Source organism: Blastomyces gilchristii, assembly GCF_000003855.2.
Source record: "Blastomyces gilchristii SLH14081 genomic scaffold supercont1.13, whole genome shotgun sequence".
Taxonomy (NCBI): Eukaryota; Fungi; Ascomycota; class Eurotiomycetes; order Onygenales; family Ajellomycetaceae; genus Blastomyces; species Blastomyces gilchristii.
In genome coordinates, this window is record NW_003101670.1 from 1,523,440 (window position 1) to 1,548,018 (window position 24,579).

General features: G+C 46.8%; 13 protein-coding genes across 13 annotated transcripts; 7 read left to right on the plus strand and 6 right to left on the minus strand.

The window, feature by feature from the left end:
- Positions 1 to 177: 177 nt before the first annotated feature.
- On the plus strand, positions 178 to 909 carry BDBG_06417 (uncharacterized protein; the record flags this gene model as incomplete). Its single annotated transcript, XM_002623523.2, has 1 exon — positions 178 to 909. One exon carries the CDS (start codon positions 178 to 180, stop codon positions 907 to 909), a length of 732 nt encoding a protein of 243 aa, XP_002623569.2.
- A 2,048-nt stretch (positions 910 to 2,957) lies between these two features.
- On the plus strand, positions 2,958 to 3,536 carry BDBG_06418 (uncharacterized protein; the record flags this gene model as incomplete). Its single annotated transcript, XM_031722601.1, has 3 exons — positions 2,958 to 2,962; positions 3,054 to 3,285; positions 3,351 to 3,536. 3 exons carry the CDS (start codon positions 2,958 to 2,960, stop codon positions 3,534 to 3,536), a joined length of 423 nt encoding a protein of 140 aa, XP_031579415.1.
- Positions 3,537 to 4,855: 1,319 nt separating this feature from the next.
- Positions 4,856 to 5,824, plus strand: BDBG_06419 (uncharacterized protein; the record flags this gene model as incomplete). The annotated part of the gene is made up of 3 exons (XM_002623525.1): positions 4,856 to 4,906; positions 5,064 to 5,336; positions 5,390 to 5,824. 3 exons carry the CDS (start codon positions 4,856 to 4,858, stop codon positions 5,822 to 5,824), a joined length of 759 nt encoding a protein of 252 aa, XP_002623571.1.
- A 491-nt stretch (positions 5,825 to 6,315) lies between these two features.
- Positions 6,316 to 6,983, plus strand: BDBG_06420 (uncharacterized protein; the record flags this gene model as incomplete). The annotated part of the gene is made up of 4 exons (XM_031722602.1): positions 6,316 to 6,374; positions 6,428 to 6,538; positions 6,605 to 6,621; positions 6,670 to 6,983. 4 exons carry the CDS (start codon positions 6,316 to 6,318, stop codon positions 6,981 to 6,983), a joined length of 501 nt encoding a protein of 166 aa, XP_031579416.1.
- Positions 6,984 to 9,298: 2,315 nt separating this feature from the next.
- Positions 9,299 to 9,604, minus strand: BDBG_17383 (uncharacterized protein; the record flags this gene model as incomplete). The annotated part of the gene is made up of 1 exon (XM_031725118.1): positions 9,299 to 9,604. The coding sequence occupies one exon, from the start codon at positions 9,602 to 9,604 to the stop codon at positions 9,299 to 9,301; it is 306 nt and encodes a 101-aa protein (XP_031579417.1).
- Positions 9,605 to 9,611: 7 nt separating this feature from the next.
- On the minus strand, positions 9,612 to 10,579 carry BDBG_17384 (uncharacterized protein; the record flags this gene model as incomplete). Its single annotated transcript, XM_031725119.1, has 2 exons — positions 9,612 to 10,211; positions 10,265 to 10,579. The coding sequence occupies 2 exons, from the start codon at positions 10,577 to 10,579 to the stop codon at positions 9,612 to 9,614; spliced, it is 915 nt and encodes a 304-aa protein (XP_031579418.1).
- An 845-nt stretch (positions 10,580 to 11,424) lies between these two features.
- On the plus strand, positions 11,425 to 13,844 carry BDBG_06422 (uncharacterized protein; the record flags this gene model as incomplete). Its single annotated transcript, XM_002623528.2, has 2 exons — positions 11,425 to 11,617; positions 11,905 to 13,844. 2 exons carry the CDS (start codon positions 11,425 to 11,427, stop codon positions 13,842 to 13,844), a joined length of 2,133 nt encoding a protein of 710 aa, XP_002623574.1.
- Positions 13,845 to 15,145: 1,301 nt separating this feature from the next.
- BDBG_06423 (uncharacterized protein) lies at positions 15,146 to 15,478 on the minus strand (the record flags this gene model as incomplete). Its single annotated transcript, XM_031722603.1, has 1 exon — positions 15,146 to 15,478. The coding sequence occupies one exon, from the start codon at positions 15,476 to 15,478 to the stop codon at positions 15,146 to 15,148; it is 333 nt and encodes a 110-aa protein (XP_031579419.1).
- Positions 15,479 to 18,201: 2,723 nt separating this feature from the next.
- On the minus strand, positions 18,202 to 18,734 carry BDBG_17385 (uncharacterized protein). Its single transcript, XM_031725120.1, has one exon. The coding sequence runs from the start codon at positions 18,703 to 18,705 to the stop codon at positions 18,298 to 18,300; it is 408 nt and encodes a 135-aa protein (XP_031579420.1). The 5' UTR covers positions 18,706 to 18,734; the 3' UTR covers positions 18,202 to 18,297.
- A 45-nt stretch (positions 18,735 to 18,779) lies between these two features.
- BDBG_17386 (uncharacterized protein) lies at positions 18,780 to 19,301 on the minus strand (the record flags this gene model as incomplete). The annotated part of the gene is made up of 2 exons (XM_031725121.1): positions 18,780 to 18,935; positions 18,999 to 19,301. The coding sequence occupies 2 exons, from the start codon at positions 19,299 to 19,301 to the stop codon at positions 18,780 to 18,782; spliced, it is 459 nt and encodes a 152-aa protein (XP_031579421.1).
- A 1,392-nt stretch (positions 19,302 to 20,693) lies between these two features.
- Positions 20,694 to 21,466, minus strand: BDBG_06425 (uncharacterized protein; the record flags this gene model as incomplete). The annotated part of the gene is made up of 2 exons (XM_002623531.1): positions 20,694 to 21,290; positions 21,353 to 21,466. The coding sequence occupies 2 exons, from the start codon at positions 21,464 to 21,466 to the stop codon at positions 20,694 to 20,696; spliced, it is 711 nt and encodes a 236-aa protein (XP_002623577.1).
- A 281-nt stretch (positions 21,467 to 21,747) lies between these two features.
- Positions 21,748 to 22,656, plus strand: BDBG_06426 (Ser/Thr protein phosphatase; the record flags this gene model as incomplete). Its single annotated transcript, XM_002623532.2, has 1 exon — positions 21,748 to 22,656. One exon carries the CDS (start codon positions 21,748 to 21,750, stop codon positions 22,654 to 22,656), a length of 909 nt encoding a protein of 302 aa, XP_002623578.1.
- A 912-nt stretch (positions 22,657 to 23,568) lies between these two features.
- Positions 23,569 to 24,345, plus strand: BDBG_06427 (uncharacterized protein; the record flags this gene model as incomplete). Its single annotated transcript, XM_002623533.1, has 2 exons — positions 23,569 to 23,872; positions 23,951 to 24,345. The coding sequence occupies 2 exons, from the start codon at positions 23,569 to 23,571 to the stop codon at positions 24,343 to 24,345; spliced, it is 699 nt and encodes a 232-aa protein (XP_002623579.1).
- Positions 24,346 to 24,579: the final 234 nt, after the last annotated feature.

A 24,579-nucleotide genomic window follows, 5' to 3' on the forward strand; every position in this document is an offset into this window, starting at 1 on the left:
TTACAAGCAAAGTATGAGAAATCCAAGGAAGATATCGACAAAGTCAACTCCATCATAGAAACAGTGGTTGAGGAAAATCACTATTCTACTTGTTGAAAGGTCAAATTCTCACTCAGTGAGAATGGCAAGCAACTTCTTAAATTCTATTCAGGAGAGGATGAACCTCAGCCGGTTGTAATGCCTGCGGAAGCTTCAAATTTGCCAAGAACAATCATGATGTGGAAACCCAGCAAAACTCAGCAGGGTGAGCCAATTATTGCCTGCAAGCAGTTGTTCCGTACAAGAAAAGAAGGAAGAAAGCTTAGGATACCTGAAGTTATGAGGTATCTGTTTATTATGCAGGTGAATGGACCAGACAGTCTGATATGTGAGATAAGATCAGGATCAGAGATAGGCTGGAGGGCAACCCATACTTACCTTGCATTGCCAGACAAGAGAATGATTGGGTCAAAGAGCATGACTCATGACTATGAAGGAATCAAAGCAATCTTGAAAGTCACTCACTCAGAGAACAAACCTGGCCTAGATCTCCTCGTCTGTGTTAAGGTCTCAGGAAGTGAGGGTGAAACAGACTGGATAACTCAGACAGCACTATGCAACATATGGGGAATGAGTGACACAGACACAGTGATCAGTGAGATATTTGAAAGTGAGGGAGAGATACCCCCAGAGAGGATGGCAAGGCTTGAGTATAAGCCGCGAAGAGCACTGAATTACATGCTGCAAAGACAGCAACATGATGTGCCTAGTGATGATACAATGAACAATGAAAATGATAGTGAAGTCGAATTCTCCTGCAACCGACCCAGTAGCGGTCGTGCTGCTAGGACACCAAAGAGAGTTGTTCAACAAATCAATGACAGGAGTGGCAGTGATAGTGACAGTGAAGTCAAAGTCACTCACAACTGACCCAGCAGATGTTCTGCTGCTGAAGCATCGAACTCACAGACACAACAATGACATCATGGGCAAAGGGCAAAGAGCCGCATGTTAAAAGACAGTGCTGCCCAGGATGAGGATCCTGTAATTGCAAACATCCATCTCCAACTTGCAAGAATGAGCCAAAAGATGGATGAGCTGATGGACACTGTCACAACATCTTCCAGCCAACACGGAAAGCGCTTCCTTAGCTGACTGAACTAGTGTCAGCCCACATTTTGATTTTAATCTTATTCCCTTTTCATTTTCTGCTCTGTGACCCTTCCATGTAACACATTTGAATGTTGATTTTCCGGATGTTCAACACATCCCCCTTGTGTTAGTTTGCTATGTAGTCTTTAAAATAGTATTTGTTTTATTTCTCTTCATCATAATGATATCAGCTTCCCTTTCATGGAAGTATTCCTCAATAGACTGACAACAAAACAGGCTCTAAATTAACTGGATGATTCAAGTTACAGCTAGTGTTTGCAGGCCAAGGCTCTAATCCCGCCTCGCTACCGCGTGGCATTATCAAAAAGTAGCTTTGAAACCAGGGCCGAAGCGCACTCGTTGATGAGGTCAAGGCAGTATACACAGAGTTTGTGAGGACTAGGGAGTTTGAGAAGGGGTGGCAAAATCCATTCAGTCAACCAGCATGGCAAATCCGGATGCTTCAAAGCCATCTACCAGGGCATGGAATGCCTTAACAGCGGTTGCAATATCGAGAATGAAACTTCTGCAACATCTTTGTGGACAATATCCCCCTCTTTGTCCCAGCTGCTACAGCAGTTTTGTCTTTCTTCACCAGCAACCACTGATTAAGGATGGCGCAGGTAACTTTTCAGAGGTGATACAGTGCACAGTTGCCTAGCCTTATAGCAGCAACTTCTGTGGGCTTGCAGCCTATTGTCCTCACTTGCATTTGAGCTTGATCTGCATGCAAAGCGGCTATGCCCTTGATTGTGCTAAGGGCAACTGCGATTTTCTGCTGCTTTTACTATTGAACATAGTGTTCTTCAATGCGGTATCCTCTACTGAACTCATGCATTCTTAAACTTGAGCTTCAACACCAATAATGGGACGAATCAGAATGTCTCACTGTCAAGTGCACATTGATACTACATACAGCGTGAAGGGTCTTTGGATACCTGAAAAGTGTAGATGTCCAATATCGCGAACAAGAAAACAAAGCCATCTGATATCACAATTGTTTTTTACGAGATAAGATTGCAAGCGCGCCCTCAATGCCTTAAAACCAGAATATTGGTTCTCAGACCAATCCTCTGTCCCTTCCCAAACAACCCCAAACACGTCATCAATGATTGGCTCTTTATTCCCAGTATGTCTCTCAGGATGATGCATCAGGCTTCGGCGACAGTCGAGCAGAATAGCTTCTTTGCGGGTCCAGATTTAGGTTTACCCCGTCCCACTTTCCGTGCGCAGGGACCAACACCTCTGGCAAAACTTTGTTTTTATACCGAAAGGTGTCATCTCGGTTTGGGGTTGGAAGGCCCTTCGTCCTGAGAATCTTGCTTCTTTTCAGCCTCTTTTTTGGGGAAAGCTTTCCCAATGATCATATAGACTGACATCTGCAGTCTCTTGGTCAAGTTCTCTAGGTGGTCTAGCATTCTCCCGGTCAAGCAGCCTCTAGGTCTACTATTCTCTCGGTTTCCCTTATGCACAGTAACAGAGGTTGGGCACAATTTTGCATCACAAAACCGTGGCCTGCAATCCGAACTCGTGGCCTGGCGTTACAAGCGCCGCAACAAAACGACCGATCGCTCGAAATAGCCGTCTGACAGGAGTGTCGCAACACCCATCCGACTTTTACCCAACCAGACGGAATTCAGCATGGATAAGATCGGCAATAACAGGTGGCTGGAACTAGAGCTGTTAACCTAAGGACACCAGGCGACGAGCGCCAACTTGTCAAATCGTACAGATTTCGGCCCCTGTCTCTCTGTAGGTCCTTCCCCATGTGAATGACCAACTAGGAGAGACCGCGAACAAAGAAAGCAACTTTCCCTGCTTCAAAGATGGGGTACAACTGGATCAGGTGACTCCAAGTTGAGTTCGTTTTTCCCGCTTATTTGTTTTCAGATATAGCTTCTCACCACCCACTGTACTTATAGTTTCGGAAGCTTCAAATTTGGGAAGCTGATGGATGTATCCAAAGAACCCCGGTGGCAGGTGCAGGCAGCCTGGAATATAGCGCACGCTACAGTTCCCCATATGAAAGTCCTGGTGTACAGTGGCATAATTGGAAATAAGGACGAACTGTTTCGTGGAGAGCTGCTGGCCATTATTGATGTGATGTGTCGGCGGCTAAACACGAAGTCGCTTCGTCCGCATATCATTGCTCCTGTAAGTGTCTTTTCAAGGAATGCCTTGCAAAGGGAGGCACAGAATGCTAACACTTTTCTTCGCAGGTTTTGTTATTTTCTGTGGTAGGAATGCACCATATTCGGGTCCTGGAGGCATATTTTAATGGCAAGGAGCTTGTGGTGCGTGCCACTGAACTGTATGACTTGGAGCACCGGAATCACAAACTTTTAATTCAGCTATCAAAGTGGTGGCTGGGCCATGCAAGTGATATGTCGACGCAAGAGTATTAAATTCAATACAGTGGTATGATTGTTTACTTCTTTATTCATCTGTTAGTGGAGGTGTTCTCTAATGACTTTAGTTAATCTGAAATATCCTCATCCTCAGGAGTCCCTTCGCGTTTACAATACTTGATCCAGAGAGGGATATCGCTAACGAACCTGCGGGAGGCACCAATCTTCACTCCATGTTGTAAGAAAAAGTTTGGATCTTCATCACCAAGGATCTGTTTAGGCGAGGCAATTTTTCAATGCGACATCACGCGCCTTCTTAATATTATCCTTGAAGCTCCCAGTGCTCACTAGTGATAAATGCCAGACAGTATAACCCTCCACTGCTATCTAAAGAGGCCCGGGAATATCGATCGAACCAGCCCGGCCAGTTCTCAAAGTGGTTATTTGGATACTATTTGAGGCGGGGCCCGAGAGACTGGGGTGACTGGGTCGGGACGACATTGATACTGATTGGGAAAATTGATCCACTTGCCAGGTGGCTAGGGGCTTTCTGTCGGTTCTCGATTCGGCGTACAATTGGTCCGGATTGTATCAGGAATGTCGTCATGGGTCTCTCGGATACCCCCTTGTAGCACATATCTAACCAGGGCTTTCATATGATGTGTTCTCATTTTGTAATGCCTCTTCCCCACTGGATCCAGCCAGCAGTATTGCCCTGACGAAATAGATTTTCCCACCGCAGGAGTTGTTCCTCTATTGCTGTCCAATTAATATCTGTGTCCTCAAAGCGCTTGGTAAGGTCATGTTGTGAACGATCGTTTACGGAAACGACCTCAAAAGTGTAGTTAGGACAACAGGCCTAGATCAAGAAAAGAGAGTGAAAGAGCTGTGATTGTTGATATTTTAAATTATGCATGGAGGTTAGGATATATGGTCCTTTTATAGGCTTCTAGTGGTCTACACGGGAGTCGCCGCTGTTCAATACTGGATCCCAAGCGTTATGGCAGACCGCAGTTTTGTGCAGGATGATAAGCTGAAAACTCCATTTCGCAAGACCTGGAAACTTATCGATTAGAAGATGGCGTCCACCTTGGGATCTCGATGCTGAGGAACGGAGTGACTCAATCATCCAGTCTCCCCCCTAGCAACCCACGAGGCGGGCGACCGGGCCTACACTACTCTCATCAGTACAAAAAGGCAGAGCAGAAAATCCAGGACGACCACCCTTCTACCTCATTCTTACGACTCATATTTTCAAATCTTCAACACTGAACTCCACCAATGACAAAAGAGCCCCCTTCTGATAACCGCCTGAAGTGAAAAAAGGGCAAAGCTGAAGGGACCACCGAGAATCCTCACAAGCGAGGTCAGGAAAGATGGAAGAAGCGAAGATCGATGTGCTACCGCAAGCTCATGGAATTAAGCCAGTACTGCGAAGCAGACGTCTACGCATTGATTCGTTGAAAAGGTGAAATATACACTCTGGTTGTCACTGGCGACGGATCATTCCCTCCGCCAGAGAGTGAACTGGTAAGTCTACAGGGACTGTCACCCAAAGGTGCACCTTTGGCTAACATATTGAAGGGCGGACCAAAGGGAAAAGCTAAAATCACTGACTTTCAGCAGAGAGAAGTCCGCGCCAATAACCTTATAAACCAAAGTTCAGATGTGGACAAGGACCGTGTAAAGCGAGACCAGGAGAAGTGGAAGAACCGGAGAAGTACATGCTACTGCAAGCTCAGGGAATTAAGCCTGTACTGTGGAGCAGAGATCTACGCATTGGTATGTCGGCAAGGTGAAATATACACTCTAAATACTACCGACATTCCATCATTTCCACCGCCAGAGAGTACTCTGGTAAGTCATCAATATTCATGGCCCAAAACTCAGTTTCCACTAACATATGTAAGAGAGGACTGAAGGGGAAGGTGGAAGTTGCAGACTTTCAGCTGAGAGAAGTCAGGAAACTGACTGGAAGTGCAACCAGCAACATTTCAAGAAATCTGAACAAAGTGAAGTGGGTGAAAGCAGGAAAGTCAATGCCAAGTGTAAAACGGGCTATACAACCGCCCGTTTGGGTGACTTCGCCTGTTGAAATGACACTGTCGGGCATATCGGCATTTGATCCTCCTGAGCGCCTGGGAGATGACGAAGGTCGATTCATTGGGGGTGACACTTTAAGTGTGAAAAGAGCTATTCAGCCCCCCATTTGGATGACTTCGTCTGTTGAAAAGATGCTGCTGGATCCTCCTGAGCACCTGAGAGATGATGAAAGTCAATTTGTTGAAAGTGGCCCTTGTAACAATATTTTCATACCTTCATTTGATCCCCTGTACAATTTGTAGATAGCTCGGTCAATTTCTCACTCATTGTTATATAGCATTTATACTAGCTGATATTTCCCGAAATGAGAGTTTCAAAGGATGAATGTATTAATCGTCTGTCCTTACAAGGCCGCAAGGGCAACTATGGGGAATAAACCATCCTGTTCATTTTGGTTTGTCTTTTTTTTTTTCCTGAATGAGTGGATCTTGGATCTTTACCTAGCGCTGTTAAAGCAAGCCAGATCGCTAGATCGCCAATTCGGAAGAACTTGCGAAGACACCACACAAGGCTCGTCTTGAAAAGCTGGGACGAAACCTTTTGCTTTACCCCTCTGGAAAGAAGGTATTGAGAAAAGTATCAGAACACCTCCTTTCATTCTCTAAGGTGATTGTCTCTGCTGAGTGGCTCCTACAGACAAAACATTTTGTATCTCGTATCTCAGAGAATACTAGTCCTGCGGAAGCCCATCCTCCGGAACTTAATCCTAACCCTTATCACCCGCCCCGTTACCATGCTGATTTACATCTTGCTGTTGGCTATTGCTGACATGATGGTTTTAGTTGCCTCAGAGTGAGTATGATGTATTATTCCATCCAGTATTTCTACTAACAATACCAATCTAGTTCATATAGAGGAGCTCGAGACTTTCCGCGTGCCATCGCATCTGTTTGGGTTGATGTGGGTCTGCCTGGTGCAGGGCAGAGTAAAGCCACAGCAACGGATCCAGCAACTGTGTTGGTTTTTGAAAAGCCACCTGAAAGCACGAAGACAACCGATTGAGAACTGACTATGACTGTCAGCCAGTCATCATTTGGCGGTATTTCCCAAGTTCCCTGTCTGACATATGTGACTGAGCCTTTGATAGTAGCCTCTACTGGTCGTCCTTCAGGCACTGCAGTACCCGTGGTCAGCAGTGTGACGGCGTCAGGTATCCCTTCGGGCGTCTTCTATACCGGGTTCTCTGGGTGGATCAACAGTGTCACACCCACTCCCTCTCCACCCTCTAATGCGACCCACGTGACTTATTCCGGCAGTCTAACACCTACTAGTCGTGTCTTCTATGACGGCAATGGGAGTAGAGATCCTGGCTTGTCTGCATTGAAAGCACCCCCAGGAAACAACCACAGCACATGTCTCCATTTACTGTCGCTCTGGGTCCTCCTTGTCACTTTCACATGAAGTTTGTAGTATACGTTTCAGATCTCCTTCGGCGATACGGTGGTGAATAAGAAGATAGTGTAGAGCTGCTCTAAATGATATTGTTGATTTGACCGGTACATCTTGTCATCAATTCCTTTCTGTTGTGCGGTGAAGAAAAGCGGGCAGCTTTTATCTGGTATATAGAGAACTCATCAATAATCGAAGCCCGGGATGTCAAGAGTCTCTTTGCCCCATTTCACGAGGGTTAGAATATACATGTCAATTCACGCTAGTTATCAGCTGATGAAAATTGTAATAAACATGGATATGATGTGGAGAAGTACGAAGCTTATAACTATCTAGTTTGGCTGAAAGGGAAGTTCTCAGTAGTCAATCGATTCAACAGATCCAGAATCTCTTCTCTGCACTGAATTCATCCATACTGACTCAACTGAATGAATCAGCCCGTCCATTCTGCTCTTCATGAAGTCAACAGAGCCATGACCCTTCCAGACTTCCCTCACTGACTGAATGAATGCTTTCATTGCACTTCTCATAAGTTCAGTGATGCTCTCTTGCTTCTTCATCAAAGGGTTCACAGCCTTTAGTAATGCCCTACCCAGCTGGGACAGGTTCTGAAGAATGCAATATTGAACTGCATCACAAATATTGTCATGCACAGCCACTAATTAATAATCAATGAAGAAAGAGACATGAATGATGAAATGAGTGAGTATCAGTAACAAGAAGATAACTCTTTCAGATCTGAAGTTCTCTGTCTAGAATTGTATACACTTTCATGAACTTCAAATAGTTCATCTCAATACACTCATGACTGCCCAGTCATTCTGGGTCTCTATGAGAATTTGGCTGATATATTGATATTCATAGAATCTACAATACTTTAGTGTCTGTAGTAAGAATTATCACATGTTCAATCTATATAAGTTCTCTGATCTTGATTCAAGAGCTTCTGCATTCACTCATACACTCAGTTCAACTGGACTAAAAGCTCTGTCAGTTTCAATCAAGAGGAACATCTCTCTCAGGTGCAGAGAGTCATATCACTGTCATCAATTTCTCAGACTATTGAAATGCTTCTGATTGAAGAGCTTCATTTTCTATATCTGTTTAAAATCTTCTTAATGTACAGAATTTGAGCTGTAATATCAATTTCAGTCATGAACATCAGTATATATCTGTAGTCACTGATGTCAATCATGTTCTCATATGACCTGTTGATGAATGTAAGAAAGCTCTTATGTTTTTTTACATATTTGAGCAATCTTTTGATAAATCCCTGTCTTACCTGAATCAGGAAAAAGAGTGAGATGACATGACCTTGTTCATCTGCTTATCACCAGATAATCTGGAAGAGATGATTTTCAAAAATGAATGACAAACTCACTCTCAGAATCTGAAGATAGACAAACTGACTGAAATGTGACTTGAATGATCTGAGATTCAACATGACAATCTCTACAGTATCATTTCTAATAACAAAGCTCACTCTGAGCAGGAACTTTTCTAGTGTGATATTTCAAATCATGATTCTGAGAAATTATACAACTGTAGTACTGATGAAAATAACAGCTTCTGTCATGATATATATGTGAGAGTATACTCTTTGAGCAGTGATATATCATCAAAGAGAATAGAGAGCACTGAGAGCCAGTGCATAGTACAGTTTGATGAAAATCTCATAAAAATGCCTGCGAAGACAAAGTGAAACCAAGATCAAGACAAATGCAATGATTGTCTGTTATGGGGATTTTAGCAGCAGTTCAAAAGAAGATTGAAGAGACCCAGGAAATCTTGGCCCAGAAGAGAGAGGGTTTACCAGAAGCTCATGAAATTGCAAGGAATTTTTAAAGGAAAATTCCCTGATCTTCAATGATAAGAGAACATGTGCTAATGCCTGGATGGATGCCATCAGACCCACCACACTGTGGGCAATGAGATATGAATGAAGTGATAACCCAAGCGCATCCGTGATCAGGCTCGGTTGGCTGACAAGTAGGATGACCATGTTGATCACAGAAAGTGTTCTGATCTGAGAGTGAGCTTCGGCCACAGAGTGTACCCCAAGGAGGTTGCATGTTAAAGTCAAAGAGCAGTAGGTAAGGAGTAGAAATAGACAATATGGGGTGACCGGTCCAAACAGTAGGTTACGGCGAATCAAAATAGGGTAGACGAACTGTCTGAAGAGGAAAGCAGCAGTATGGCGTTTGGCCCGACGGATCATTCGACATATCAATCTGCACGCGATCAAGCAGCCAAGAGTTGCAATTGCATTAATTTTTGCCCCTTTTTGCGGCATGTGATTGAGATACAGGCTAGGCCACGATGTGGTTCTAAAAGCATATACAGAACTTGAACATGCTCCCGACTCTCTCCACGACTCCCGTCTTTGCAGTGTATGATCTGAACGAGAGCAAGTCATCAGCGTTCGATGTTGCCCTCCGCAAATAAGTCTCGTATGGGGGGGAGGATGGTTCGAACTGTTGGAGGATCCGAACGGACATCTGGTACTCTTTGAAAATGGGAAATATGAAAGGCAACACGGGTTGCCCCTTCTCTCTCAACATTCGCAAATGGTTGCGATACGCACCATAGTTCTCCTCCAGTTCGAGAATTCTACCCAACTCCGGTGGGATCATTGTTTCATCATATGAAACACTCTTCAGATAACTCTTCAGACCCATTACAATCGCGGTCACTCCGTAAAGGTTTCTTTGCTTGTACAAGCACTTTTGATATGATGTCAGAAGTACTCCGGGGCAAAGAGGCTGCAGTGATCAGTTTACCATGGCAAGTTCGACCAAGGGTCCACTGTATTTGAAGTCCGGTTCGAAGGCATTCGATTGAATCTTCACTTCGTTGTTGCCAAGAGCGACCCAAGTGACGCCACCCCTCGTTTCGCTCCGAAAGTACGAGGGCGTAGGCGTTCTGGAAGCATCTCAAGTCTTCGGTTGTGATGGAGCCGGCTAAAGAGGCTGGCGGCATGTCTCTAATTCCCCGGAAAAGTATCAAGTCGGCCCGAAACCTAGCCGTCCGAACGGTTTCGCCATAGATACGCTGAAAGCGGGCATTCAGAAGGTAAAATTCGTCCGCGTCCAAGTAACGGGGTTGATGGCCGAAGACATCAGTAAGGGGTTCAGTGATGAAGCCGATTTCAAGATCATGGGCCACGCATTTCCACGACCGGGTGTTCTGAACGCAGCTAGATATCACTGCGCGGGCAAGAGGGTTTACTCCGGGAACAGTCTGTCTCCAGTGTCAGCACGCAGTATAGTTGCATTATCCGAGTTCTAGTCTACCTCCCAAAGTTCATTCTTGAACCGCGGTAGCTCAGAATGCATCCGAAGAAGACTATGGAGTCGAATACCGAGCGCACGGTGGTACCAAAAGAAACTATCCATCAGGTCTGTGTCACGCCCAACCGCTTTTAGTACCCACGCTGCAAATGGGACTTGCAAGAGCACCGACCAGGTTGCGGTGTCAATAGCATGGGCTACAGCGTGGGCATCGGTCGTGCTCACTACCGTCAGCGGATTTGCTTCGTAGGGTAAATCTATCTTTGATACGGACCGCTCCATATCGTCGAGACTCAAGCGGCTGGTGGAGGCATGCATTTTGGATCGACCGCGATGATATCTGATGAATAAAATAAGGAGTTTTCTGACGAGCGAGATAACGACGAGACGACAATGGAAGTCATCATACCAGAGCATTACCTGCTATATATGTTCCGGAAAACACCAGGGGGAGGTTGATTGGTACAGAGGTTACGCTAGACTATCCAAGTCAGGAAGGCCCAACGCCAAGGCCATCTCAATCAGGAAGGTCCAACGCCAAGTGCATCTCAATCAGGAAGTTCAAACGCCAAGGCCGTCCCAATCAGGAAACGCCTCATTGTCGCGGAGGTTAGCTGTGAATTTCAACGCCACAATCATCCCGACGCGACGATCGCAGAGGATTATTGCTACAACCCCTGGATAGCAGAAGCTTCGCTGTCAGTTTGGCCACACGATGCGGAGACGGCGTCTCCGCTTCACAAAAAGCCATGATTGAAGCAACCGAGCGCCGGTCTGATCCACTGAACTCTAATCGCGTGACTGAACTAAACCGTATATTGCTAGTAAGTGTGCATAATACCTTGAGGGAAGGACAGGGAACGCGACCATGATAAGGGAGCCGCCCGGTGCTTCCTCCATCATGATATTATTTGGGAATGGTTCTTCAGTGTTTCACAGAAGAGAACACGGCACCTAATATATACTGCGAAAAGGAATTTGACACGTGATGAGGGTCCTCATATTGGCATGTTTGCCAACTTTTTCCAGAAACCACTTTGAAGTGTGATCAATCATTGGCCACCAGACGTCGAAACTCGGAAAGGATTAGCGACCCAATCGGAAACGGAATTTCCTTCCGAGCGAACCATGTGGGCTGCGGCCGCGGGATCTACTTTTAGACAATGGGATTCGGCTTAAGTGCCCCGGTCGAGACTTACGGTGCTCGAACCTCAACTGAAATCACCCGTGCTAACCTTGTGGGGAATGGCCTTGCTTTGAGACCCGTCAAATACGCCCAATTATATCGCTGGGCCCTGATGGAGGAAAATTTACGGACTCGCCTAGTGCCAAATATCGCAAATCCAAAGGGGCTGAGTTTGTCCTTCCTGGACAACTCTACCGACATTCATGTAACTTCGTGGATGTACCCTGTACTAGAATAATGGGCGGTTAAATGCAATTCCCTACCCCACCCAAGCCTTTGCGCCGAATATCATCAGACCAGCTGCCTGATGGCCTACCAACCACACTAGGTTCTGGTTTTCCATTGCCCAAAGTGGCTATTGTGTGGTGGCCGATCAGGCTGGCCGCTTAAGTCGGCTAAATCTTCGGCGGAGTGTTTTGATCCCCCTAAGCAACTGTCTGTTGATATCAAAACACAGAACCACCATTCGACCCTGCCTCTGCAGCACCTTCGCCTTTCCCCTCCATCTCCGTCATGCGCCAGTGTTACCACCAGGATCCAAAGATCCACAGCCTACTTACATCGCTTGTGAATAACTATCATGACATCAAGTTTTTCGTCGATAGGGATGCAAGACCTGCCGTCGGCTATTCAACTCGTACGGGAGATAAATCGCGATTAAAATTTCAAAAGCTCCTACGTTTGCGGAGCCGAGGGAAACAATTTGATATCTGGATGTTTGACAAATGTCATACATGGCGCGTACAGCATCTGGCTCAAAATGAATCAAGCATACATGTCAACAGACGTATGAGCGAGTTTCTTAAGGAAACTGGCCTTTACTCAGATGCGCTATTGCAAGAAATTCGAGTGGGCGTCAAATTACTGGTTACAGAGTACAAATATGGCGCAAGTGGAATATCGATCCTTTTTTGTTTTGCGCTTTCCCGTTTATCGAGTATCTCGTATGACCAACTCATTGATCTGATCAACGCATTGAGGGAAGAAAAGTCATTATTGCGGCTCGTAGCTGAGAAATCAGAGTGGCTAGAGGAATGTCAAGCTCTCTTTGATGAGATAAAGGGAGATGCCGAACACCGGCCGAAAAATGCTAGTGAACTACCTAAAGTCGCCGCTCAGCAGTCAGTTTCCCGGGCAATAGGCTCTTGTACATTTGCTGTGCAGGAGTCTGCTGGAAATACTTTATGTACCTTTTACAATCAATCGCCACCCTCGAATACGCTAAGCTCGACAATCGGGCAACGTCAGGACGTGTTTTATGATCAGGACACACGGAGTTCGACAATTGTGGCACAAATGCCCTCCAGATGGCCATTGGATGGTTCTTATGAATTCTCACTGTCCATTAATGCAGCACCAAACCCACCTTCGACTTCGGATGTCGGCTCCACTTCCTCAACATCCCCACCTTTCAAGTTAGTCCGGCACCTTAATACCCTCTATTCTCCTATGGTTAAATATCTTGAACGAACACCCTCTAAAGCAATCGCCGGCCGTTCGAAGCTTGATGTTCAACTTCGAACATTGCTGTTCCGGCGAGGACTTGCACTACGTTATGAGAGGGCAACGTGCGATGGCTGGCACTGTTCCATAAACAAGTTTCTTGACAAAGAGGGCATCGACAGGGCCTCGAGCAAAACGTGCCAATACGGTATAAAAATATTGTCTGCTGAGAGGGAATTTGGTGCAATGGGAATATCAGCGCTTCTCGTTTTCATACCATCCTTCGTGAAAATGGAACGTGGGAACGTTCAAATTTTTGTTGCGGAATTTAGACAGCAGAGGGGCTTGTCACGTCTTGCGAGCGAAAAATCAGCTTGGATGGACGACTGTCAGCGCAGGTACCGGGAAAGTCATAGTTTTAACAGTGCCGCTCATCAAGCCTTTCAAACTACGTCTGGATCGGGGCGTGCCGGTGCGTCAAATTCATCAAACCAGCCGCCAGAACTAAGCTCCTATCGCCAATGGAAATGCCAAGACATGGCAGATTTTGGGTCGTCAAATTTCTTGGATTCCTTTGCGCAGTTCCCAGAGGTGTCAAGCTCTTGCCGTCCTTGGGGGTTTACCGGTTCCTTGGGAGAACGAGAGTCCTCTGCCAATATTACACATTTATCTATGCAGCAGCCAGTAGTGTCAAGCTCTTGCCGCCCTTGGGGATTTACTGGCTTGATAGGAGAACCAGTCTCCACCTTCTATGCTTCGGATTCATTTATGCAGTTGCCAGAGGTGTCAAGCTCTTGCCGCCCGTGGGGATTTACCGGTTCCATGGGAGAACGAGAGCCCTCTGCCAATACTACACATTTATTTATGCAGTTGCCGGAAGTGTCAAGTTCCTGTCATAACTGGAGGTTTCCTAGTATGTCGGATTTCGAGGAGATGGAGGCCTCAACTTTTTAGATTTGTATATGTCATAGGAACGCATCGTTGCCCCTAATTATCCTTATCATCTCCGGGTATTTTCAAATGACCCATTTCTAACCACGTAAGTGGAAATGTTACTGAATAAATGGCAGAAAACTGAAGATTATATTTGAATTGCAAATTGATTAAGATTTTGTTGGAAGAAGTTATAAGTTTGTTGTAAAGTGATTGTTTGCGCGCTAACATCCTAGGAAACCAATCATCGGCTCTTCCGTGCCTCAGACTTGGGGGGATTGGCCTCCTTTTATAAATGAACGCGTTCAACAGTGCTGGTTCCTTTCCAATTTACACGGGCGCATCCCAAATCTCCATTGTATCTTCTTCCCCGGTTTCACCGGCAGCTCGGCATCCATACGGCAGCTCCTAGCTAAGCAGGAGTAGATACAGCTATTTATACTTCTGGAAGAGTGGCTGCCTGCCTAATAGGCAGCCACTTCCTTATTAGAGCAGTTCCCTAGAACCTTTTGTGTGAAGATCCAAGTTACTGCTTCTTCCTTGGCCTTTTGAATATTTGTGTAAAGGAAGTAGTTGGCGTAACACCTGCCGAGGCAATATGGCACTGACTTGGCTGGCTGTCATCATCCTCAACTGCAAGCACTGATTCAGTGTTGAATTATTGAGAGTATTGAAGTTCTGACTGTGAAACATCAAAATCCACATCAGAGAGTATCTGATCAATTGCAGAGTATATTCTTTTAAAATAAGTTAATATTCATATATCACAGATATTTCTCATGAATTTGTATATCATTCATTTCTCTTTATCATTCAGAGTAATAAAATTGAACTTATGAATTAAGCAGTGATAGAAATTTGTCTTCTCTTCTTCAAGAACTGTATAGTGACTGTAGATTCTCACTGCTGTGAGATTATGTGAGACTGAGAAGATGAGTATCTCTCAGTCAATCTCTTTTTTGTGCTTCACAAGCTTGAATAGCTCTCATTGCAATAGTTGCGTCGTGGGCATTCTGTTGATCTGCGAAGTGCCGCTGCGCCACACTTAACTTCACATGTTAAGAATGGGAAGTACATGTAGAATGTCACCATGAAGTAGGATGTATCAGTCAGGTCACCAACAATGGGCTGATGTCTTTGCAGTTGGCCATCTGTAAATGCCTCTTGCCTCAAACCCACAGAATAATCAGGTTGCGAATGAGGTTTCATGACAGGATAGCGTTGTCCCAGCCTTCACTAACACTTTCAATCAAAATCTTGTGATGCTCATTGCCATATATGGCTAGATTTTCTGCTGAACGGACAGTCAATCAAGTAATAACCTAAATAATCATGGCCTCATTCCTATTCTGCATCTTCTCACAGATTTTTTTGAATAGATTGTCACGAAATAATGAGTTATCCAAAACTCTTTGTTCAGCATCCAGCAAAGTTTGATAACTGCTTTTGCTAACATCCGTGATACCCAGTTTTGATTCTTTCATAAAACTGTCCTTGGTTTCAAGTGTTCTGTAGCGCGCATTTCCATATGGAGTGCTCTTTTCCTCCCTTGACTTTTGGTCGCTGGGTGTGGTGGAGCTGGCGACAGAAGTAGATTCCGATGGCTTGCGGCGTAGAGAAGATGTTGATGTTTTCCTTGCAAGTAGATGACTCATATTACTTCTCTTTTTGAAGTATTCTTTGGGCCAGATTCCTTCCTTCCTTCAGTGGTCAATTGAATTGATATTATGTTCGCAGCCGTTGCTTGCCAACTCCTGAATAGGGTATATTCTCAACAGCAGCAAGTGACATTCACGGTTGTTTTACAATACACTCGGCTGGAATGTGGAGAGAATCTTCAGCTTCTCGCAACTGCTTTTGTTTTTGATGTGTAGCTTGCAGAGAGGCCAGCAGGTTTTGAGAAGCTTTAGCTTTGAGTCAGTTTCATGGTGTAGTCTAGCAAGAGGAAAGTAACATGCCTCTTCTCTGGTATTGCTTGCCGGAGTGGGATATGGGTAGTTTTGTTCAGTTTTCCTGTCCTTCAATTGAATTTGCTTGTGAAGGCAGCTGAGACGTGGGCTCCTGCGGACAAGTTCTTGTGATCGTTTCCTGACCCCTTGAGGTCGCTCTTCTATCAACGGTCAGTCAAAGTAGCTGGTAATGAACATGAATAGCGTACCTTGGCTTTGATGGCGGGCCATGATGACAGGAAGAGGGAGGGTAGAAGGTGGTTTTAAGTTGCTGCAGAACAGAGTTGCTGACGTTGATAGACCCTTTGAGCAGACGATGGCAGCAACCGAGAGTCACTTTCCCGTCACCCCCTTGCGATTAATTACCAATGAGCCTGATGCATTGATGCTCAGGCTGTGTGTAATTTTGACGATTGTGGATATGACGCGAATTGATCGGTCCTTCCCTCTTTTCTTCCTATGATTAACGGTGGGTTCTATATCGTGCCATATTTCTCTCTCAGAGCTTTTCTACCTGCTAAAGACTCTGTGTGGCTGCGACGATGGACGCCAAGAAACACTTGCAGTTAAACGATTTCTAAGTTGGGGTAAAAAGCCGACCCAAACCCAAATACAAATAGTGTCATGTCATCCCGTTGTGTCCCATCTTGTCTCGGTTCTGTTCCATTTTGCTTCGTTTCCTGCTAAACTCCAGAAATGCTATCAGCTGATGACTTCTTTGAATTGGTGGCTCAGAAGAAAGATGTCCTGGAAGCCAACCCATTCCTGGATGTCGGCGACCAGAACGGGCTGGAAGCGTGTTATGGGGAACAGGAGCTATTAATCTCCGGCAGGTGTACAGAGCAATGATCATACCTCAGATGCTGTATGGCTGCTCCGCATGGCATATCCCCGGTAATGGCTACACGAGCCGGGGCAGTGCCATGATAAATGCCATCAAGAGGATCCAGAGACGTGCAGCCCAAATAATCACGGGAGCATTCCGAACAACCGCCGGGCCAGCCATGGACGTAGAGGCACACCTGCTTCCGATACAACAGCAACTTGAGCAAACAGCGCTGGAAGCCACTATGCGCATACGAAACTCCCCGTCACACCATGACATGGCGACATCAAGTGAAAACAATACAAGAACCAACCGAAATTGCGATGCACTGAGCTCCCTTGACCGTTTCTCTGGCATCCTGGAACACAAATACAATGTGCAACTCAACCGACTTGAGAAACGCCAACCGCATGTTGTACCGCCGTGGTGGACCCCACCTCTTACCTGCATAAAGGATTCGGCCAATGACGCGATCAAGAAACACGACACCATGGAACCGACGACGATGCGCATCTACACAGACGGGAGTGACATCAACGGTCACGTAGGGGCAGCAGCAGTGGCGCCCTCACTCCAGGACAACGGCATCTGCACGAAACGGACTCAATACATGGGCGTATCCAGTACCTCCACGGTGTACTCGGCGGAGCTCAAGGGCCTGGTGTTGGCTCTTCAGATGGTAATTGATATCCATGCAACTGGCACTTCCCCCGGGAAATGCGCCATCTTTACCGACAACCAAGCCGCCATCCAAGCGATTCGGAACCCCAAGCATTCGTCGGGCCAGTATATCCTCGTCGAAGCTATACAAACACTCGATCGACTGCGAGACCTTGGATGGGAGGTGCAATTTTACTGGATCCCAGCACACGTCGGAGTACCGGGAAACGAAGAAGCTGACAGACTGGCAAAGCGGGCCGCCGACCCTGCCTTGAACACTGAACAACCCGAAACGGATCCGATACGGACGCTGCTGGCATCCACGGAATCTAAAATCCGTCAGGCTATGAAAAGCGAATCGGAAACATCATGGGAGAGAGCAAAGCACGGTAGGGATCTCTTCCGACTTGGGGTTCGGCCGGGAAAAAGCGATTCTCAACACACACATGGGAACACACGGAGCAATTAGCTCCGCGATCACACAGATGCGTACAGGCAAGATCGGCCTCCGTGGGTATCTTCACGACATCAGTAAGGCCGATACCGATAAATGCCAATGCGGCTACGGACCGCAGACCGTGCGACACATCCTCCTGGAATGCCGGAACTGGGCAGAAGAACGACATCGAATGTGGGCAGGCAAGTCTCCGTGTGTGGACATCAAATGCATCCTCTGTAGCTCGTCAATGGCAGTACAAGCAGCAAAGATGATGATCAGGACAGGCCTCCTAGGTCAATTCCAGGCGGTCCCGTCCAAGGTACTCCAATACAACTAGCATGCGAGTGTAAAACCAGTAGACAGAAGTTGAGGAGGGTCAGGAAAGACCTAACAAGGCAGAGATACAGAACTGATAGAAGACTATGGATAGAGGAAGCTCAAGCGGAAAAGAAGTGATTCTTGCAGAAATAACCGGCCCGAACTGGAAGCTTTCGGCAAGAATAACTGAATTTCCAAGGAAAAGAGCAGAAACTCCTGTATGTATAGTAGTGCGCTGCATAGCTGCCTGAGGGCGGCTGGGACAGTCTATGAATAAATCAATCAATCAATCAATAATAATAATATGACGGGCGTAATGTTCGAGGCGTAATGGTCAACGGGCGTAATGGTCAACGGGCGTAATGGTCGACGGGCGTAATGTTCGACGACGGGCGTAATGTTCGACGACGGGCGTAATGTTCGACGACGGGCGTAATGTTCGACGACGGGCGTAATGTTCGACGGGCGTAATGTTCGACGGGCGTAATGTTCGACGGGCGTAATGTTCGACAACGGGCGTAATGGTCGACGGGCGTAATGTTCGACGGGCGTAATGGTCGACGGGCGTAATGTTCGACGGGCGTAATGGTCGACGGGCGTAATGTTCGACAACGGGCGTAATGTTCGACGGGCGTAAGTTAACATCACGTCAGACAAAACACCGGAGGGCCTCCCAGATTGACCATTCATATCAAACTTTCCATTATACAAGCATAAAACCGAGACCCAAGAATGCGTCAGGTCGGCCAGACTTCCGCGGTGGATCACGCGTTGTGAGCCTGGGAACTCTCCGCAAGATCCTCGAAGGAGTCAGTGGGGTTGGCAATTGCGCGTGCCCTGACATAATTCTCCAGCTTTCCCCTTTCTTTGAGGGCTTTAGCAACCCAGCTGTCCGCATCAGCCACTGCGTCGGTAGGCGACTACTTGCGCTCAAGCAGGAACGATAGTAGTATCTGCGCCGGGCTACATAAATGGTCCGGTACCTTGGCGGCACTCGCAAGTCGGTCAATTGTTTCATCATCGGTCTTCTTTTCTGGGTTGCTGTCATCCTCATTCGACCGCTTGAAAACCGTGCAGAAAAGACGAGAACTCATCTTCTCATCAGCGAGCTGAAACAAAACCTTTCTGTCCACGCGGCCAGGGCGGATGAGCGCGTCATCCAGGCGCTCGATGTGATTTGTCGTCATAATCAGCAATCGACCTTTCTGCGAAGATACGCACAACAAGGGGTGAAAAGGGGAACCGCCCGGCGTTTCATTCGTGACATTCGCGAATGGGCCGTGCATGCAAGCACGAGTACCTGGGTCTGGCGGTGGAGTTCCGACTTGGCCGCGGATATCAGGTGCCTTAAGAAATCAGGAGTTTCCCGCCCAAAAACTCGAGACTCACCCGGATCTCCAATGTCTCAACCGCAACGGCCTCCTCGCAAATCAATCAGCAGTAACAATGCGTGGAAAAAAGTGGTGGATACTGGACGCACTTTGGAAATTCTTCGGTGCTTAAAGCGGAACGACCTGATGCGTGTCGCTGAGGCTGTTGCGTTGTTGAAGCAGGTGCAAAGTAAACGTCAAAAGTATCAGCTCTTTCTCCATGATGTGCTTTCCAGATGCGGACCGCATGGTGTTCTGGTAGCTGGTTAGGCCGAGGATTTTGTGGGCGGCCATCATAGAGAAGGAGCCGGTTCAGCGTATGCTAAGGTGGAGGATTTAAAGGGGGCATGGATGTTGGTGTTGGCAAGGGAGGGGAGGGGGAGCCTTGTGCCGGGGCCGGGGTGGGGACGGAGACATTGTTTCGTGGAATTGGGGAGAATGCGATGATTGTTAGTTAGTTTTAGGGGGTTCCTAATGATTTGTTGGGTTAGCGGGCGGGTTAAATGGAATAGGGAGATGCGAGAAGCGAACACTGTTACAATCGCTCCCTCCAGGGTGTAAGCGGTGCCTCGTTTTTTATACAGCTGTTGGGAATTCAAAGAAACGCTCCTTATGACTAACTAGGGTGGTGGAAGAAGAGAGAGCGCGGAAGGCCACTTTCGCCATGCAGATATAACAATAAAAAAGATGTGAGTAAAAGGGGTTCAGAGTGGTGGCTATGGCAATACTTTCAGTGATTGTAGCAATGTATATTATGGAGACATTATGGTAATGACTATGGAATTCGCAAACCCAATTCAGGCTATATATTCCTGCTCTGTAATAGGTGACATTGAACTAGTTCCCATAATTTCACATCGCTGAAAACAACATACAATATATCAAAATCACAGGGTCAAGAACCGTAGATAAAGCATTCCTTTGAACTCCTTGATAAATCATTCTTTTTCACCTCGATACAATTGTATATATCAATCCCTGCATCAATGCACTATTAACCATAGCAAATGCACGCTCCAACCACGGCTCCAACTAGGGCTTATCTTTAGGATAGGCAGGGGAGCAAGGATAATCAGTGATTCTTATGCATCTATCAGGTGCTCTTAATAAGCTTTGTGTGGTTTGTGCCTATATTTCAGTAAAAGATGGAGTCTCCTACATTTGTTAGCCTCTATGTTGCTATAGGCTCTATTCCGTGTTCTGAACGGCTATCGCTTTGAAGCCTTGGTTGCCATCTGTTTTGACACAGGATGCGGGAACATTTTGACAGCTCCTATCTCATGGAACACAATTGCTGATAGCCGAGATTCAACAAAACCCTGGAATCTTTTTAACCCTTTGCCTTTCCTGATCGTCCACTATGAAACATGTCACAGTGTTTGGTGAAAAATCTGAAATCCGTGACTGCTTGCTGCCAATCAGCCCCAGAGCAAAACTGAGCTCTTCACTTTCAGACTCAAAATGAGTCCAACACCATTCTTCTTTGAGGTCCATCCCATCCACCAGCATTTCTGCGGCAATGGCAGATGTTGTTTCCTGCTTCTTCACATAGCTGCGGCAGAAGCCTATGAAAAACGGTGCGAACCGAGGTAGGGGTAAAGTGGCGAGCTGCCCAGCACAGAAGCAGTCGAGAATCTCTTTGCTGTAATAATCTCTCGCACCTTCATGCTCTTGCTTGGACACCAGGTTTTGCTGCAGAGGGTTCAGGCCGCAGTACTCATCGGTGAAGAGAACAACGCAAAAGCTAATCATTAAGACATGGAACCGAAATCGAGGGAATCCTCTTTTATATTCCGTGTAGATGTTATATTCGTTGTCGCCGACCTTTTCAACAACATCCCTTTGAGCCTCAAGGATTGATGAGGCCCTGCTGAGATCGTTCGCAGGAACACAAAGCTCAAGGTCCTGTTTCCCGCAAGTCAGGGCGATTGTGGGCGGAACGGTTGGAGCAGGCAAGGGTAGCTTACATGGACTACACGCGGTACATTGTAGTAATTTAGAGCAAGTTCCCCCACGACACACACAGGAATACTTGCGTCCTTCAAAAAGCTCAATAACAGGTGGATGTTCGGAAACTCCATCGTGAAGATGTGGCGAAGGCTGGGTGCGGTGGGTTAATTTCCTGTGAACAAAGAATGACTGGAGATTGGCACGGAGTACGCGACAGTTGTTTGGGGCTAAGTGGTGGCCGTACACTACTGTACTGGGAATAGTTGAACGCGTCCATTTTAAAGTGAGCTAAAAAGTATCTCCGCGCCGACGGCTATAAATAACAGGGCCCGCCCAACATGCATCCATTTCTTCAACCCCAACGAAGCTCGGAAGCTGCAAATCATCCAGACCAGCTTGAAACTATTGCCATATGGCTCTTACCAAGCTCCTTTCGCGCGGCCCACAAGGGAGAATTCGGCTTCAGTTCGTTTCCGATCTTCATCTCGAAGTTGGCCCGCAGTATGCAGCATTCAACATCATACCGCATGCCACTCACCTAATTTTAGCTGGCGACATCGGCCGTCTTGCGGATTATGATGGTTTTCGCGGTTTTTTACAGTCCCAGTGCGAAAAGTTTGCAGCAGTGTACCTTGTTCTTGGGAACCATGAGTTCTTTGGAGTCTCACGCCAAGAAGGCCTGGGTCTGGCGGCAAAGCTCCAGGAAGAGCCAGGACTGAAAGAGAGGTTGATTATCATGAATAAGACACGTGTGGATTTACAGGAAGCAACACTCTTGGGCTGCACTTTACACTCACACATACTTGCAGAGGCAGAGGAGTTGGTACGAAACAAAATCAATGACTTTCGTCGAATTGTTGACTGGACTGTGGCCAGTCACAATAGCGAGCACGCTGCCGACGTTGAATGGCTTATAAACGAGGTCACTTCAATCAGAGAAGCTGAAAAACCGACTGGTTCGAAGCGCAAAATTGTCGTCGTCAGTCATCATGCCCCGTCAACCCGAGGAACATCCAAACCGTCGGACGAGGGGAATCCGTGGAGTTCTGCATTTGCAACGGATCTCCTAGGAAACACAGATGAGACGTCGTGTCTCAATGACGTGCAGTGGTGGATTTTTGGCCATACACATTATTCCTCTGAATTGATGATTGGTCAGGTCAAACTTGTTAGCAATCAGCGGGGTTATGTTCTACCAGGAAAAATGAACGACCTGTCGACCAAAAGTTCAACCAGTCTCGTATCAAAGATGTTGCGTTTTTTTGGAAATAGAAGCCGAGAGCAGCATGCATTCAATCCCGAGAGAGTTATTGAGCTATGAGGGCGCAGCGTGCCATGTGCGAACTGGTAAACCCGCCAATTACCATCCAGCTTTCTATTTCCGGCTCCTCATTTGCTATCGCAGGGAACCGTGAGAAAGCCACCCGATAATGACCTTCAAAACACGGCTAGATCCTCCAGACTTGTGGCCGGCTGGACGCGCAAAAGTTCTAACGAGCAGCACATCACTTAGTTGGAATAGTCCTAATACAGGCTGCTATTGGTTTCTTCTACACATTTTCCTAACACTTCTATTTGTGTCTCTCGGGCTATTTTTATTCTTTACATCTCTTGCACTTGTGCAGGCGTATCGTGGAGGTCGGTTTTTCATGCACCTTGAGCTATTCCAGTACAAGGGTTCTCTACCGACCAATCTAAACAAGATCACAATGTAGCGGGCCATGGTAATCGGCGGTTGAGGGGCTAGCTAGATAACCTTTTTACTGCCTTAATCGTATTGCTCACCGTGAGTAGAGCCAATCAACCGAAGACTCGTTTCCATAAGGTCTCTTTACATTTATATTCTGAAGGGATTTCGCCCTACAGTTATCTCCAGACGGCGGCATCTAAAATTGGAACACATCCAGTAATGGTTGCTCGGGATGGAAGGCAAACATCCACTGCAGCTGCAAGCACACTCTCTAGGCAGCAAGTTGGAAGAGGTACTAGAGAATGTGAGGGGAAATCCCTGTTAGCTCCTCCGGTATATATCCAGGGCCGTCCTGCAGTCAGCTGTAGCAGTAGCCAACGGAATTGTCACACATGTAAATGCTGCCTAACACCCAAAAATGGATTGATCTCTGAAATCCTTTATATCTATAGCGCGTCCATTCTATTTCCTTGCATCCAGCTCTTATCGAGCCCACACTTCGACAGTGTTTTGCAAACCTCAGTCCGTCCTGCAAGCAACACCATGGTGCAGCAAGCACGCTTGAACGACGCAGCTATTGCGCTGCACCGAGTCCTCTCGGGACAACAAGTCAAGTTCGGCATATTTGGTGGTTACGCAGTATCGACCCTGGGAGGGCCACGCGAAAGCAAAGATGTTGACTGTATTGCATCAGTTAACAAGCAACAGATTCTCAACATCCTAGATGGGAAGAACGGCTTTGTGGCTGTGCCACAATTGCGGCAGGATTACGTTGCATTCCTCTGGTCTGACAAGCCCAGCCGTGAGCGGGCAGTACTTGTTGAAATTTTCTGTGAAGGCTTTCCTGGTATGTTTTTAGTCGGCGTGCTAAAACAAGATAGAACGAAACTCTAGGGCATGACCGACTAATATATGGATCCCTTAGGGGCAACCTTTACCATGGCCGACGTTGTGCCAAGGGCGGCCCAAGTAACAGGGGAAACCCAAGGCACCGGCGCCACCATGCTGTTAGATCCAGTCTACCTGTTCAAAGGGAAGCTTCGAGCCGCTGCCACACGTGGCAAGTTCCACGATGCCTCTGATTTGCGTTGGCTGGAGAGCAATTACCTTTCTAGACTCCAGCAGAACAGAGGCCAGTTAAGTCTCCTCTATGTTGGCCTAGCATTGAAGCGCTATCCTGAGCTCCAGCACTGCTTCACGCGCATCGGCGTCAACATCCAAGCGGCGATCGCCAGGGCAGCTGCTCACGACATCAACCATCTTCCACCGCCGCAACCAGGCGACGTTCAGAAGGGGCTGCTTGCGCCACCTAACACATGATGGTACAACCGGCACTCGCCCTTGGGAGGAAACACTTAGGCAAGACGGGATATTAACTGTGTATGGACGGAATACAACTCCCCCTCCGACCCAAAATTAAAAAAGAAGAAAAAAAGAGAGGAAAAAGGATAGTTGTATTGAGATTACTGCCTGTTCGCGGTTCTCTTAGCTGAGGAAGAAGCATTTTGGCCGGGGAGCTGGGCCCAGCAAGAATGTATATAGTAAGCAGAGCAG